The following is a 14,510-nucleotide window of genomic DNA, read 5'->3' as shown; positions in this document are numbered from 1 at the left end:
CTATTTCTCTCTCTGTCTCTATGACTTCTGATCCACAAACATTCACAGAGTGGACATCGGACACCTTCTGACGTGTTTTTCTATGCTGTTACTCTGTCTTCTTTAAATTTATGACACATCTGGATGCTATCTGCTCACATTCCATTCAAATGACCTCTGTATTCTTCCAGATTTCAGACCATGTCTAATTAACCATTAAGTCAGTATCTCACAATCTTATTTCTAACATATTAAGAAACAGTAAGAGAAGCTCATAAAACTGATCTTTCTCCCGTTTCTCTACGATTAAGATTGACTGAGATCAAATTTTAATGTTTAATCTGTACTGTGTTCGGTGGAACCACAGCACCTCCTGATGGTGAGTCCTGATACAGTTGGACGAGAAATATTCTGTTTAATATGGTCATGGTTATAACCAGTAAATGACTCTGATATGTCTTTGTTTTAACAAGTATTAAGCTGAATATGTATAATTAATGTTTAATCACGTCATAATCCTTGTCATGATAGACAAAGTACATCTATTGAGCCATGGTGAGAAACTGAGAAGGTGAAGCACGGTTTAGTTCAGTGAGTTTCTGTGAATCTTAACACCTCCACTAAATCTTGGAGATAAAAGCCGGTAAGCCCCGCCTAGACACGCCTCGATTTGCAAGTAATAAAACGGAGAGATCACGTCTCTCGGTTCAGTTTTAGTTTTTTTTAGTTTTGTTTACAGGTTTAGGTTTAGTTTAGTTTTTGTTTTGTTTTTAAAAGTTTTGTTTAAGTTTTTCTTTTGTAACTTATTTTGAAGCTCTTCACTTTACTTTGAAACACGCTCCAAGACAGCGATCTCAACAGAAGTGCTCACGCGTTGATTTTTCTCATTTTATATTTTTCGCAGTATTGATTAGCTTCTTTTATTAAGTTTGTACCAGAACGAAGTTCTGTTTTAATTTGTTTTATACCGTTAAGTATCGTAACCCGCTTTTGAAGAAGTGAACTTAATTTAGATTATCTTGCATTAACTAACAACGGAAGATCCGCCTGATCAACGTATCGACCTCAGTTATTTTATTCAAGAAGTTAAATCTAGTTTACAAAGTCAGAGCCTGAAAACCACTCGAAGAAACGAAGAAGAACATCTTTATCACAATCATCATCACGACTACAGCAACTTGCTGTGTCCGAGACCGTGCAAGCGGTTCTCCAACGAAAGACAGACTCTTTGACAAGCCCCCAGCGCTCGCTAGCGGTATCATCCCGCTGGGCACTGAGCCAAGATCTGCACCGGATCGGTACGGGACCAGCTGCCCTCTTCCTAAGACAAAGGACCGAGGTGCCCAACCGACTGATACCGGACGAGCTGACCCCGGCCATCGGACCGCCAGCTAGAGTTGCAAATCACCCGAGGGAATCCGCTGCCGCGGCCCGCAACTCGGCTGAGAAAGTAGGCTCTCCATCACTCACAACAGCTGGATTCACACATGATACATGAGATGGTATATGGCTCTGGTTCTAACCTTTTAGCTTAAGAGAAATTCGGTTAGGGTCTCGTTAGTATTAAAAATTACTACCGTAATATTTAAATGCTTCAACCTAACCCATGATCTCACCATCAGCCTATATTCCACTAATAATCCATTACTTAGTTATTTCACATTTCCTGTTACCTGTGTTATTCATTTAAATTGCCATTTCATTTATTTAACCTGAATTATTTAGTCAATAAACATATTTAACCGCATGTCGTTGTCTGTGCAGGTTTGTTTTTAATGTGGAGAACCGATGGATATGTGTAGAATCTCACTGCTTCATATATGAGATGAATAAATTGATCTGAAATTGATTAAAATTGATACAAGTTTAACTTGTCCAGTCGAATTTGATTAATTACCTCCGGATTATTCAAATAGACAAAATAACGGAGGTGGTGCCCCATTAACGAGTGTTTATTATTAGTGTATCTCCTACATGTGTAAGCACAACCCTCACAGGATTGTATTTCATTTTGTTCCCTCTGATATGAATTCCTTTCAATATTTCTAGTCGCAGTTACTGAGTACAGTATGCTCTTGACACATGTTTCAAATCTCCACCCTAGTCTTCTTTTGTACTCACTCATAGATACCAGCCATCTACAGAAGAAGCCTGATGAACAGACACCTGTGAAAACATGACATCCTTGGTGGGGGTAATAAACAATGTCCACGTCTTCTGTTGGTGTTCAGACAAGCGTCCCAGCAAAGTAATTTCCTTCTAGTTCATAGATCATTTGGACCACTTCAAAATCAGCCAAAATTGTGTTGCAGACAATCAAAACCTCCACTGAAATTTTGGAAATCTGTTCAACTGAATATCAACCTGCAAGAAATCTCATTTTCTGTTGATTTATGCAAAATATTCCATCTCAAAATAAACTTCCTCAACACTGAATATCCTCACCAGTCAACACACACAAAACTGCCTATTACGTTATTATAAAGGGATATTACATAGTGTGTGATTATTCTGGGATAAAGAAGGAGAGCATTTTATATGAGACTGCAGCTCTTCTGCAGACAAATTGGTCACCTCAGTAGGGGGAAGTAGGGAAACTTCAGTCAGTGTCAATGTCTTTGTTTGGTTACACTCTGTTCACTCCAAACTTTTATTTAAAAAAAAAAAAAACTTTTTCCTTTTTTTTTTTAAAGGTGCAATCTGTAAGAAAAGTAGATTTTTGAGTCTCATTCACAACTCGTCAAATATCGGAAACCATAGATTGCCAAACCACAGCACATTGTCAATTAAAAACTGAACCTTTGACTTTTTTTGTAAATATATCTACTCAGAAATGCACGGATAGATCCCAAAGGGGGCTAAAGGGCACCTGTCCTTTTGTCTCAGATGTGACAAGTGCCTTTTCTTCAGTGAATATAATGTGGGAAGTGTACGCAGGATAACAACAACAAAATAGACACATTCTCAAAATTTGGCCAGCCACTGCCACTCCTTGTAGTATCTTCTTTCATTCAATAGCCTTGACGCCGTTCGACCAGTTTGGCATTTTTGTGATCGAAACTGAACTTGCCAGTGTCTTTCACCCAAAGGGAAAAAAGAGATATGCACTGTGTTGTTTTTGGCATTACCGGACGGTAGCGCCCAGGCACACACCTCTCCGAAATCACATGAACGCGTCCTTGAACGTTGCTCTCTTGTTTGAGTTTGGGAAAGAATCAGAGCATTTTGATATGAATCTGCAGCCGTTAGAGCGTTTGAAATAGTTTGTGTGACAGTGGCAGACTCAGGATGTTTGAGGGCTAGGTGCGAAAAAAAAATAAAAAAGGGCACCAGCTGTGTGCAGAAGGGCACCACAAAATCATGATATATCTATAGTGAAGAGAGGGGACTTCATCATGTTTTGTCTATAGGGGTAGACAAGAGGGCACTTTGCAGCTCAACCCCTCCAGGATGAATGAGCCTGTGGAAGACTCAGGAGAAGACAGCCTCGACATGAAGCCGTGACTTTTGGCTTTCTATTGTGACTGCTGTTGATCCTCCTTTAAGAATTTCTCTCTAAATTCCTGCTTCCACCACTTTCTCCACCCAACTCCTCTCAGATAACAGCGGATGAACAACTCCCTGCATTGCAAAATACAGCGAGGACAAGTCAGTCCAGACTCAGTACGTACTGCCTTTGCAAAAATTCTTTCACAGCTGCTCCCTCCTCACTCTTAATGCAATAATATACTGTAAACACGTTAGAAATCAAAATCTGCATATAACATTTGTAGCACTTAAATACTGATTGCACAGTGTAATGACACCATCTGCGTATGGACGGTTCACTATAAACCTTTCACCATTCGATCTGCCACTAAGAAACTTAAAGAAAAAGGTGCCTCTTCCTGTTTTGGTTGTGTAATAGCAGGCGCACTTCCTTTGTGCCATAATTGTTCCTTTGTTTTTGTAGACAAGGAACCTAAAAATGAAGGAAGGGTTGTTGCCTCACCAAATCTTGCTTTGGGGCCAGACCGTGGTGAAAGCTGTATGGAAGTATGAGGGAGATGCGCAGAGAAACACACCAAAAACTGACATATTTATGTCGAATGACTCCTGATTAAGAAATGTCTGGAGAAAATGAAAGAACACGCTTCAGAGAGTAGGTTAACCTCGCTTAGCAAACGGTGGTTGCTAGCAAGTGGCTAAATGAGACTACAGAAGTTCATGCTGAACACAGAGACTCATCTACTCACTGGTCCGTCTTCACAGGCCGACTTCAGTTGTAAACTATTCTAACTCTAACTTTACAACTTGTGCATTGATCAGTCTACAGAAAATGTGTATAGTAATTGTGTAGTAAGACGCTTAGTGGTGGTGACATTGAAGTCATGCAATCGAATGTAGTCTGTTTATGTCTTAACATTAGCTTTTTAATGCGAGTGATTTAAGTTATGCTTCGAAAATCACAAAAGTGGGGTTCCTCTGTGAAGATTATATTGCTGAACAAAACGTGTAAGCATCATAAACAGAGATTACTTTCAGTGATAATCCAAAATCCAGTGCACAGTGAAGTAAACTGGCTGTTCGGGGCTGATAAACACTGAAGGAGTTACACAAATAAACACAAATATTCTGGACGTTGTTTAAAATTTTGAAACGTATTCATGTTAAGTTTAGTCTCGTTCGCTTGCTGCACTGTAGCAGTGGCGACCTAATGAAACGCACCTACAGTAAACTTATGGATTCCTCTGGATTTGAACATCGGTGGAAACATTTGGAATAAAGTAAGTACACAACCCAACACATTTTATAATAAAGGTCTAATGGTTTTTAGACATTTTATAGCGGCATTATCAAATACTATATCTTTAAATGGATATTCTCTCTAAATCTTTTATTCTTCAAGTACTCACATGGCCTGTAGAAAATCTGATTTATCATTGAGGCAACACTTGCAATTAAGAATGACAATAAATCTCACTTTCTGATGCATGCTTTATTTTTCCTTTTCAAAATACATCATTCAACAGTGTACGTCCTCACATCCTGTATGTGTTAATAGTTGGAAACAAAACACCACATGTAACATGACTGTAAAGGAATATTCAAATCATTTCAGGATAAAGAAACTGAATGTCGTCATGAGGCTGCAGCGTGGAGGCAGTGAGCAGTGTGATTGCATTAGAAAGGTACGATGGGATCGCCTTTGCGATGGTCCTCGTTTAGATCAAGCAGCTCGATCTTTCCTCCATTACATGGAAGGTTTCGGAGGACTTTCAGAAGAAGGTAACCGTCTCCTCCCACATGAACCTGCACAGAAGAGATGGTACGTCTAAGTACATATATTGATCTTTGTAGTGAGTGTAGTGAGGATGTTCTCCCATCAGGAAGCTTTTTAACAACTCCCCCAGAGGTCACAATGAATTCAGTCCATATACATATACTGTAATATGAATCAATGATATCACAGCATTAATTACCTTGATGAGGCAGATTTGTCCGGCCACAACCTGACTCCTGTATTTCACTGCTCTGAATTCCACATATTTCTTCTTTGTCTTTTCCTCCACTTGCTTCTTCACCTGTGTATGAATGAAATGAAAAGTGATGTAAATTCAGACTGAAATGCAGACCGCAGAGTTGTATGCAGAGGTTTTGAAGAATGAGGACAGAGTGAAGCTCACCTCATCACAAATCGTCTGAATGTCCTCAGGGGCATCCTGTGTCTCGCTGAATCCTCCAGGCATCTGAGCCATTGTCACAAGGTCAAGTGAAGTTAACAGAGAAGTCAACTGAGTCTCAACTGTTCATTTATTAGCTGGTCATCAGGCATATTTATACAGTGTGGCTACCCCTCGATACAGGCAGGAAGGTGGCTCTGAGGTTAGTGTTGCTCATGAATTACTCCCCAATTCCAGCTCACACCTTGACATTTCAAAATTTCTTTGCTTCAAATTGTGTAATTCAGATTCCGAACAAGGAGGTCAGTAGACACCGGCCTGTCACTGAACTTTCTCATTTATTATGTATGTTCTGTAGGGATGGCAAGCTCCCCCACACTCGTTACTGAAGAAATATGTGTCATATGCAAGAAATCATCTCCACACAAGTTGTTTGAGTCACTCAACAACTCACCAGAGTTCAAAACAGTGTCACCATCCGAGGCTTTTGATTTGCAGTAGACTAATTTATTAAATTAGACGGCAGACAATCCAATGATGCTGAATTATTTATACAGTGTTGTGAAGCCTTTCGCTGAGAGAAGACCATATTGGATGAACTTCAACAAGGAAGGCCATTGTTGTGTTGGTACAGGGTTTAAAACACAGCTGAGTGCTGAACCTTATTGTGTTTTTGTATCCACTGTAAGATTGAGATTATTATAAAGGGGTACTTCGTAGTTTTGGAGAAGAAATTCAAACTCTGAATTTTAATATTTACAACACTGAGGTAATAATGAAAGTCCACAGCTGCATGAACCAGCCTTTTTCAGCTGACATTGTAAGACTAAGTAAGATGACCATTTACTCCCTGATGCATGCTCCTAATGAACAGTGTCTTTCTCAGCAATCCCTAATACCAGACAGTACACAAACCTAATCTAGTGCTCAGAGGTAGACCTATAAAACCATACAAATAAACAAAGAAGTATAAAAAATCCAGAAGTCGCCTGACAATTATTATGTTTTTAAGTTTTCTTCAGTATCAAAGTGAAATTTGCTAAAATGTAAACAAAAACAGGTTTTAGAGAAAGTTGTTTCCTAGAGCGAGTGTTCGCAAACTGACACCAGGGGCTGCAGTTCAAACTTGTATGCTTAAGACATCAACCAAATCTGACAACAGTGCCATCTAGTGACAATTTAACAGTATAGAAATAGACACATTACAATTTAAAACAATACCAGCCTCAATTTGAAAAAAAAGTGAAACAGGGGCCAGACTTCAACGCTCCCTATGTCTGACCTGTAAAGCTCAGAATTTAATTATCTTGTACATTTTTAGTTTTCACAATTAAAAAAGAAGCATAATACTTTCAAGGGCACAGGAATAAACAATGCCCCCCCCCCCCCCCCCCCCCCTTTTTTTTTTTTTAAATAATGGAAGTATGTAAAACAGCCTGGGTTAAACTTTTAATTGAAGTATTTTTGTGATGAGCAACAGAAATAACTAACTGATTAGCCTACTGACAAAATGATCAAATGGCCAGAATGAGGTTGTTGAAGGGCTGCATTTGGCCCATGGGCCGCCAGTTGAGTAGGTCTGGCCTACACAAAGCATAATCACGTCAGATGATGGACTGTTACAGTCAGGAGAGGACTAATGTAAGTCCTATTTTGAACTATGGCAGGAGCCATATTCCAAAAGTAAACAACTATTAAGGAGCAGATGAGAAGAAGTAAAATAATTTAGCTGTTAAAGTCGTATATTTAGTGACTTAAGTGAAAATAGCACATTGAGCAGCTCAAGTCAGATTAGAAAGTTAAAGATTATTGATGGAAATCTACATAAAACAGAATAGATTTTTCTCACAAGGTCCCATAGAGGTTGTGTATACTGTGAGCTTTATTGAAAATATATCTTCCTTGTTCTCAAAAATCAATCGGCAGTTCTTTTAGTATAACTTGTATTTTGATACAGAGCTCTTAAACCATGTAGGTTAGTGTACTTACAGTATTCACTTCATAGATAGGTCGTCATTTAGATCAAGCAGCTCGATCTTTCCTGCCTGACATCGTAAAAGGCTTTCGAGGACTCTCAGAAGAAGGTAACTGTCTCCTCCCACGTTATCCTGCAGGAAAGAGGTTGTACGTCTCAATAAATAATAGTTCAATCAACTTCCTCCATTCCAACGCTGAATATCATCATATACTGGATTAAAACGTTGGAAATTAAACACTGCCTACCAGCAGTGACTTTGTAAGTTTGTGACTTTGTGAGACTAGAGATGAAAAAATACACATTTACAGAAATGTTTATCAGTCTGCACTGTCCCTTTAATAAACCGATAAATTAGATTAAATTAATAAAATTGAAATAAAGATCATACTGTAAATGTCAAAAAGGTCAATTCCACTTTTTTTATAAACACATTTTCATCTGCTCCAAACGTTTTAAAAACTCTTTGGCTCCCTCAAGTGTTTGAACACTTACAGAAAGAAGCTTGTTTCAGGGAGCAGGTTGTCTGCACACCTGGATATGAATTTTTAATTTTTAATTTGAGATTAACGAGGCCCTGCTTGATGGTGATCTGCTACTACATTTGTAGTCTTTGTTTGATTGCAACATACATTTGATTAAATGAAAGTAGTCAGATGAATCTAAGTTAAGTTTTAAGTTTGTGCTTACACATGTGGCTCCACCCAACATGCAGTGAGGCCACCTTTCAGGTGTATCCAGGTGTGGTTACTCCATATAAATACATCTGTATTTGATTCACAGTTGAAACAGTTGAGACATAAAAGCAGAAAGTTGATTTCTCTGTTAAACTCGACAGAACTTAAGGTCCCCAGAACAGGGCAGCTTTTTCTGTTCGGGGGATCGAAACGTAGAATTCTTTGCCTGCAGAACCCAAATTGGATCTTGACTGTGATCATTTAAACCTCAAACTGAAACATGTTTTGAAGGGGGATCAGTCATGTAATCATGAATGATCTGGAGCTTGTATTCGTTGACTGTATTATGATTAGTGAGGTGTATTGGTCTGTGTTTTCTTATTGAGTTATGACTTCTGTGTTCTTAATGTACGTGTTCTTGTAAATATGTGTCTGTATTGTCTCTTGTGTATTTGATGCTCTATTTAATGTATTGGAAAGACCCATCCATGGACAGGCATGGCAAAATAGCTTAAGCCATAAATGCTGTGGTTTGCGCTATCAGTTCATGCTTAATACTGATCAAATCTTGTGGGCTGAAGGCCTTTTAATGCTTAAATGTTATATTTGTATCATATCTTTTAACATTTGGCACACTGTCCAACAGTTATGGCACGAAACAAACAAATTAATCAGAACTGATTATACAAACAAGGAAACTTTCTTATTTCCAGTCACATCTGACAGGTGGAGGAAATAAACACATTTGATACATACTTCTTTGATTAAAACTGGTTGGGGAGTGTACAGAATGTAAGAAATGAGGATGAAGCCGACACTGAAGTTTGAATTGTTGCCGTCATATCATGGTTGTGATCACATGTAGCTCCACCCAACATATAGTGGAGCCACCTTTCAGGTGTATGCAGGTGTGGTTACTCCATATAAATACATGTGTATTTGATACACAGTTGAAACAGTTGAGACATAAAAGCAGAAAGTTGTCTTCTCCGTTAAACTCGACAGACCTTGAGACAATGGATATAAAACCCGGAGGATGGAGTGAGCCAAAGGGTGTAGATGAGGCAGCTCTGGTTTGTTATCAGGTGAGCTTCACTCTGTCTTCACTCTTTACGCTCTATTGCATGACTGTCCGTACTGAAAGAGGGATCCCTCCTCTGTGGCTCTTCCTGAGGTTTCTTCCATCGTCTTTTTTTTTCCCTGTTAAAAGGGTCTTTTTTTTCCATCAAGATGGCAAGTTTTTCCTTACTCGAATCGAGGGTCTAAGGACAGAGGATGTCGTTCACTTGTGATTTTGGGCTATATAAATAAAATTTGATTTGATTTGATTTGATACATCTCTACACACAACTCTGTGGTCTGCACGACAGTCTGGATTTACATCACATTTTACTTCATTCATACACAGGTGAAGAGCCTCGTGGAGGGAAAGATGAACAAGATATACCAGGAATTCAGAGCAGTTGAATACAGTTATCAGATTGTGTCTGGAACAAACTTCCTCTTCAAGGTAATTAATATTGTGATATTTATTTTAAAGAAAAGTAAGAATGTCTCAGATACATGAACTGAATGAAGTGTGACATCCTGTCAAGCATTTAACACTGCTCCTCAATTTTCAACAACATGAGATCAAAATGAATATGTTAATTAAAGTCCAAATTTCCTCTCTTTTTCCTGCAGGTTTGTGTTGGAGGACCCAACTACATTCATCTGTTTGTCTTCCAAGCACTTAACGGTAATGGAGCAGGGCTTAAACTGTGCGGTGTACAGGAGGACAAAACCAAAGACGACCCCCTTGAACATTTCAACAATTAAATACTTACAGGCTGCAGTCTCTCATTAAAATGCTCTGAAATGATTTTTCACAATGTTGCTTTATTTTACATCATTTTACATCTTGAATGTATTAAAACATGAGTGTCAAGACTTTCATTCTTGACTGCACTGCTGTCTAAAGAAATAAAAGAAGGAAGCATTAAAAAAGTCTTATCGTGATTCTTAAAGGGGCTCTATGTAGTTTTGGAGAAGAAATTCAAACTCAGAATTTTAATATTTACAATATTAATGAGGTAATAATACAAACTTTCCACAACTAAATAAACAAGCTGTTCTCAAAGGAAAATAATGTCCCCAGAACAGGGCAGCTTTTTCTGTTCGGGGGATCGAAACGTAGAATTCTTTGCCTGCAGAACCCAAATTGGATCTTGACTGTGATCATTTAAACCTCAAACTGAAACATGTTTTGAAGGGGGATCAGTCATGTAATCATGAATGATCTGGAGCTTGTATTCGTTGACTGTATTATGATTAGTGAGGTGTATTGGTCTGTGTTTTCTTATTGAGTTATGACTTCTGTGTTCTTAATGTACGTGTTCTTGTAAATATGTGTCTGTATTGTCTCTTGTGTATTTGATGCTCTATTTAATGTATTGGAAAGACCCATCCATGGACAGGCATGGCAAAATAGCTTAAGCCATAAATGCTGTGGTTTGCGGTATCAGTTCATGCTTAATATTGATCAAATCTTGTGGTCTGAAGGCCTTTTAATGCTATATTTGTAACATATCTTTTAACATTTGGCACACTGTCCAACAGTTATGGCACGAAACAAACAAATTAATCAGAACTGATTATACAAACAAGGAAACTTTCTTATTGCCAGTCACATCTGACAGGTGGAGGAAATAAACACATTTGATACATACTTCTTTGATTAAAACTGGTTGGGGAGTGTACAGAATGTAAGAAATGAGGATGAAGCCGACACTGAAGTTTTAATTGTTGCGGTCATATCATGGTTGTGATCACATGTAGCTCCACCCAACATATAGTGGGGGCACCTTTCAGGTGTATGCAGGTGTGGTTACTCCATATAAATACATGTGTATTTGATACACAGCTGAAACAGTTGAGACATAAAAGCAGAAAGTTGACTTCTCCGTTAAACTCGACAGACCTTGACACAATGGATATAAAAGTCGGAGGATGGAGTGAGCCAAAGGATGCTACTAAGGAAACTCAGTGGATTTGCGATCAGATGAGCTTCACTCTGTCTTCATTCTTTACAATCTCTACATAAAACTCTGTGGTCTGCACATCAGTCTGGATTTACCTCACATTTTATTTAATTCATACACAGGTGAAGAGCCAAGTGGAGAGAACGACGGACAAGAAATACCAGGAATTCAGAGCAGTTAAATACAGGGATCAGATTGTGAATGGAACAAACTACCTCATCAAGGTAATTAATATTGTGATATTTATTTTAAAGAGAAGTAAGAATGTCTCAGATACATGAACTGAATGAAGTGTGACATCTTGGCAAACATTTAACACTGCTCCTCAGTTTTCAACAACATGAGATCAAGATGAATATGTTAATTAAAGTCCAAATTTCCTCTCTTTTTCTTGCAGGTTCGTGTTGGAGGACCCAACTCCATTCATCTGTTTGTCTACCAAGCACTTCCCTGTAATGGAGGATATCTTGAGCTGCGCGGTGTACTGGAGGACAAAAAGCAAGACGACCCCCTTGAACATTTCAACAATTAAATACTTACAGGCTGCAGTACTCTGCTTCTTCATTCTGAAATGATTTCACACAATGTTGATTCACAATACATGATTTTTGATTTTGAATGTCACATTATACATAAAGATCAAAATGTTGCTGTTTGGAAGGAGCAAGTTCAATGAACTACTTTCTAAAGAAATAAAGAAAGCCTGAAGCATATCCTGTGTCCTGTGTGTATTTTCTAAAGATCTGGAAAAAAGTTGTAGCACGTCAGTTATTGAAGCCATTAAAGTTTGGCCTATATAAAAAAAGCTTAAATCAACATTTTGATAAAGGTGAGGAAGTCGACGCAGTATTTCTGGATCCTAAAAAGGCATTTGACACATTAAATCATGATATTCTTATTCATATACTTTACATATATTTTACTTTTTTGTTTAAAGTTTAGAGCGCTGAAAGTCTTGTCACTTCAACCATGTGAGGGGTGGATATAACACTGAACAGAAAACTAGCAGTGATCAATGAAATACATTTACTGTATATTTGATTTTAAAACAAAGTCATTTAAGTTGATATGTTGCAATATAACATAAGAGGGTGAGCTTAATGACGACAGTAAGTTAACGTCATCATTAGCATGACAGTGATGCTGGCAGGACCGAGGTGATACAAATATTCTCGACGTCGTTTAAAATTTTGAAACGTATTCATGTTAAGTTTAGTCTCGTTCACTTGCTGCACTGTAGCAGTGGCGACCTAATGAAACGCACCTACAGTAAACTTGTGGATTCCTCTGGATTTGAACATTGTTGGAAACATTTGGAATAAAGTAAGTTAACAACCCAACACATTTTATAATGAAGGTCTAGTGGTGACTTTGAGGCAACACTTGCAATTAAGAATGACAATAAATCTCACTTTCTGATGCATGCCTTATTTTTCCTTTTCAAAATAGATCATTCAACAGTGTACATCCTCAAATCCTGTATGTGTTAGTAGTTGGAAACAAAATACCACGTGTAACATGATTGTAAAGGGATATTCAAATCATTTCATGATAAAGAAACTGAATGTTGTCATGAGGCTGCAGCACGGAGGCAGTGAGCAGTGTGATCACGTTAGATGAGTAGACTCAGATGTCCTGTCTGTGGCTGGTATACAAATCTGTCTTTATACCAGTAGTAATGATTGGATCAGTTTTAGTTGAAGAATGTAGAGTGAATGTTCAGTTATCTGCATGTCAGGACAGAGAACAAGGAAGTCAGCTGACACCGGCCTGTCACTGAACTTTCTCATTTAGTTTGTTTGTTTTGTAAGGATGCCAAGCTCCCCCACACCATCCATTACTGAAGAAATATGTGTCATATGCAGGAAATCATCTTCCACAGAAGTTTTTGTGTTGCTCAATAACTAACCAAAGTTCAAGATGGTGTCACCATTTAAGGCTTTGATTTGCAGTAGACTAATTTGTACAGCCGTGGTGACAGTTGTATCGAAGTCTGTGGGAGATGCACAGAGAAACACACCAAAAACTGACATATTTATGTCGAATGACTCCTGATGAAGAAATGTCTCCAGAAAATGAAAGAACACGCTTCAGAGAGTAGGTTAACCTCGCTTAGCAAACGGTGGTTGCTACCAAGTGGCTAAATGAGACTACAGAAGTTTATGCCGAACACAGAGACTCATCTACTGTCTGTCTTCACAGGCCGACTTCAGTTGTAACTATTCTAACTCTAACTTTACAACTTGTGCATTGATCAGTCTACAGAAAATGTGTACAGCAATTGTGTAGTAAAACGCTTAGTGGTGGTGACATTGAAGTCATGCGATCGAATGTAGTCTGTTTATGTCCTAACATTAGCTTTTTAATGCGAGTGATTTAATTTACACATCGAAAATCACAAAAGTGGTGTTGGTCTGTGAAGATTATCTTGCTGAACAAAACGTGTAAGCATCATAACCTTGTGCTTGCCACAGAGATTATTTTCAGCAATAATCCAAAATCTAATTCAAATATCCAAGAGGCTTTTTGTCAAGGGAACATGGGCATCATCCCTACAGCACTCTGTTGAATTTAACCACACAGACACACACACACTCTCGGTGTGTGCCGTTGCTTGCTAATGTTAGCTTACGGCTAGTGTACAGTCACGTGAACTGGCTGTTCGGTACGGAAGCCCTAAAGGGCCATGCATTCATACATTTAATTCCTCCATTTTCCCTTGATAACGAGTTAATTTCATTTGTTTGAAAACAGCAGTTGTTATTTTGAGATAATAACTCGAGATCTCGAGAAAACAATTGAAATGAACTCGTTATCACGGGAAAACGGAGGAAATAAAATGTATGAATGCATGGCCCTTTAGGGCTTCCGTAGTTCGGAGCTGATAAACACTGAACTTTCTCATTTAGTTGGTATGTATTGGAAGGATGCTAAGCTCCTCCAACAGATGGTATCTGTTACTGAAGAAATATGTGTCATATGCAGGAATCTTCCACAGACATTTTTGTGTTACTCAATAACTAATCAAAGTTCAAGACGTGTCACCATCCGAGGCTTTTGATTTGCAGTAGACTAATTTATTAAATTAGACGGCAGACAACCCAATGATGCTGAATTGTTTATACAGTGTTGTGAAACCTTTCACATATTGAAGAAAACTGAGAGAAGACCATATTGATGAACTTCAAATCTGACA

At 38.3% G+C, this 14,510-nt stretch overlaps 2 protein-coding genes across 2 annotated transcripts; one reads left to right on the top strand and one right to left on the bottom strand.

The window, feature by feature from the left end:
* Positions 1-4,938: 4,938 nt before the first annotated feature.
* LOC141014650 (cystatin-B-like) lies at positions 4,939-5,748 on the bottom strand. Its single transcript, XM_073488529.1, has 3 exons — positions 5,646-5,748; positions 5,442-5,543; positions 4,939-5,271 (listed from the first exon to the last, which is right to left on the bottom strand). Exons 1-3 carry the CDS (start codon positions 5,715-5,717, stop codon positions 5,143-5,145), a joined length of 303 nt encoding a protein of 100 aa, XP_073344630.1. The 5' UTR covers positions 5,718-5,748; the 3' UTR covers positions 4,939-5,142.
* A 5,514-nt stretch (positions 5,749-11,262) lies between these two features.
* Positions 11,263-11,846, top strand: LOC141014329 (cystatin-B-like). Its single transcript, XM_073488068.1, has 3 exons — positions 11,263-11,331; positions 11,434-11,538; positions 11,712-11,846. Exons 1-3 carry the CDS (start codon positions 11,263-11,265, stop codon positions 11,844-11,846), a joined length of 309 nt encoding a protein of 102 aa, XP_073344169.1.
* Positions 11,847-14,510: the final 2,664 nt, after the last annotated feature.

The sequence above is a fragment of the Pagrus major genome, chromosome 19 (genome assembly GCF_040436345.1).
Source record: "Pagrus major chromosome 19, Pma_NU_1.0".
Taxonomy (NCBI): Eukaryota; Metazoa; Chordata; class Actinopteri; order Spariformes; family Sparidae; genus Pagrus; species Pagrus major.
The sequence above is the reverse complement of the archived record's forward strand: the minus strand, read 5'-3'. Positions and strand labels throughout refer to the sequence as shown.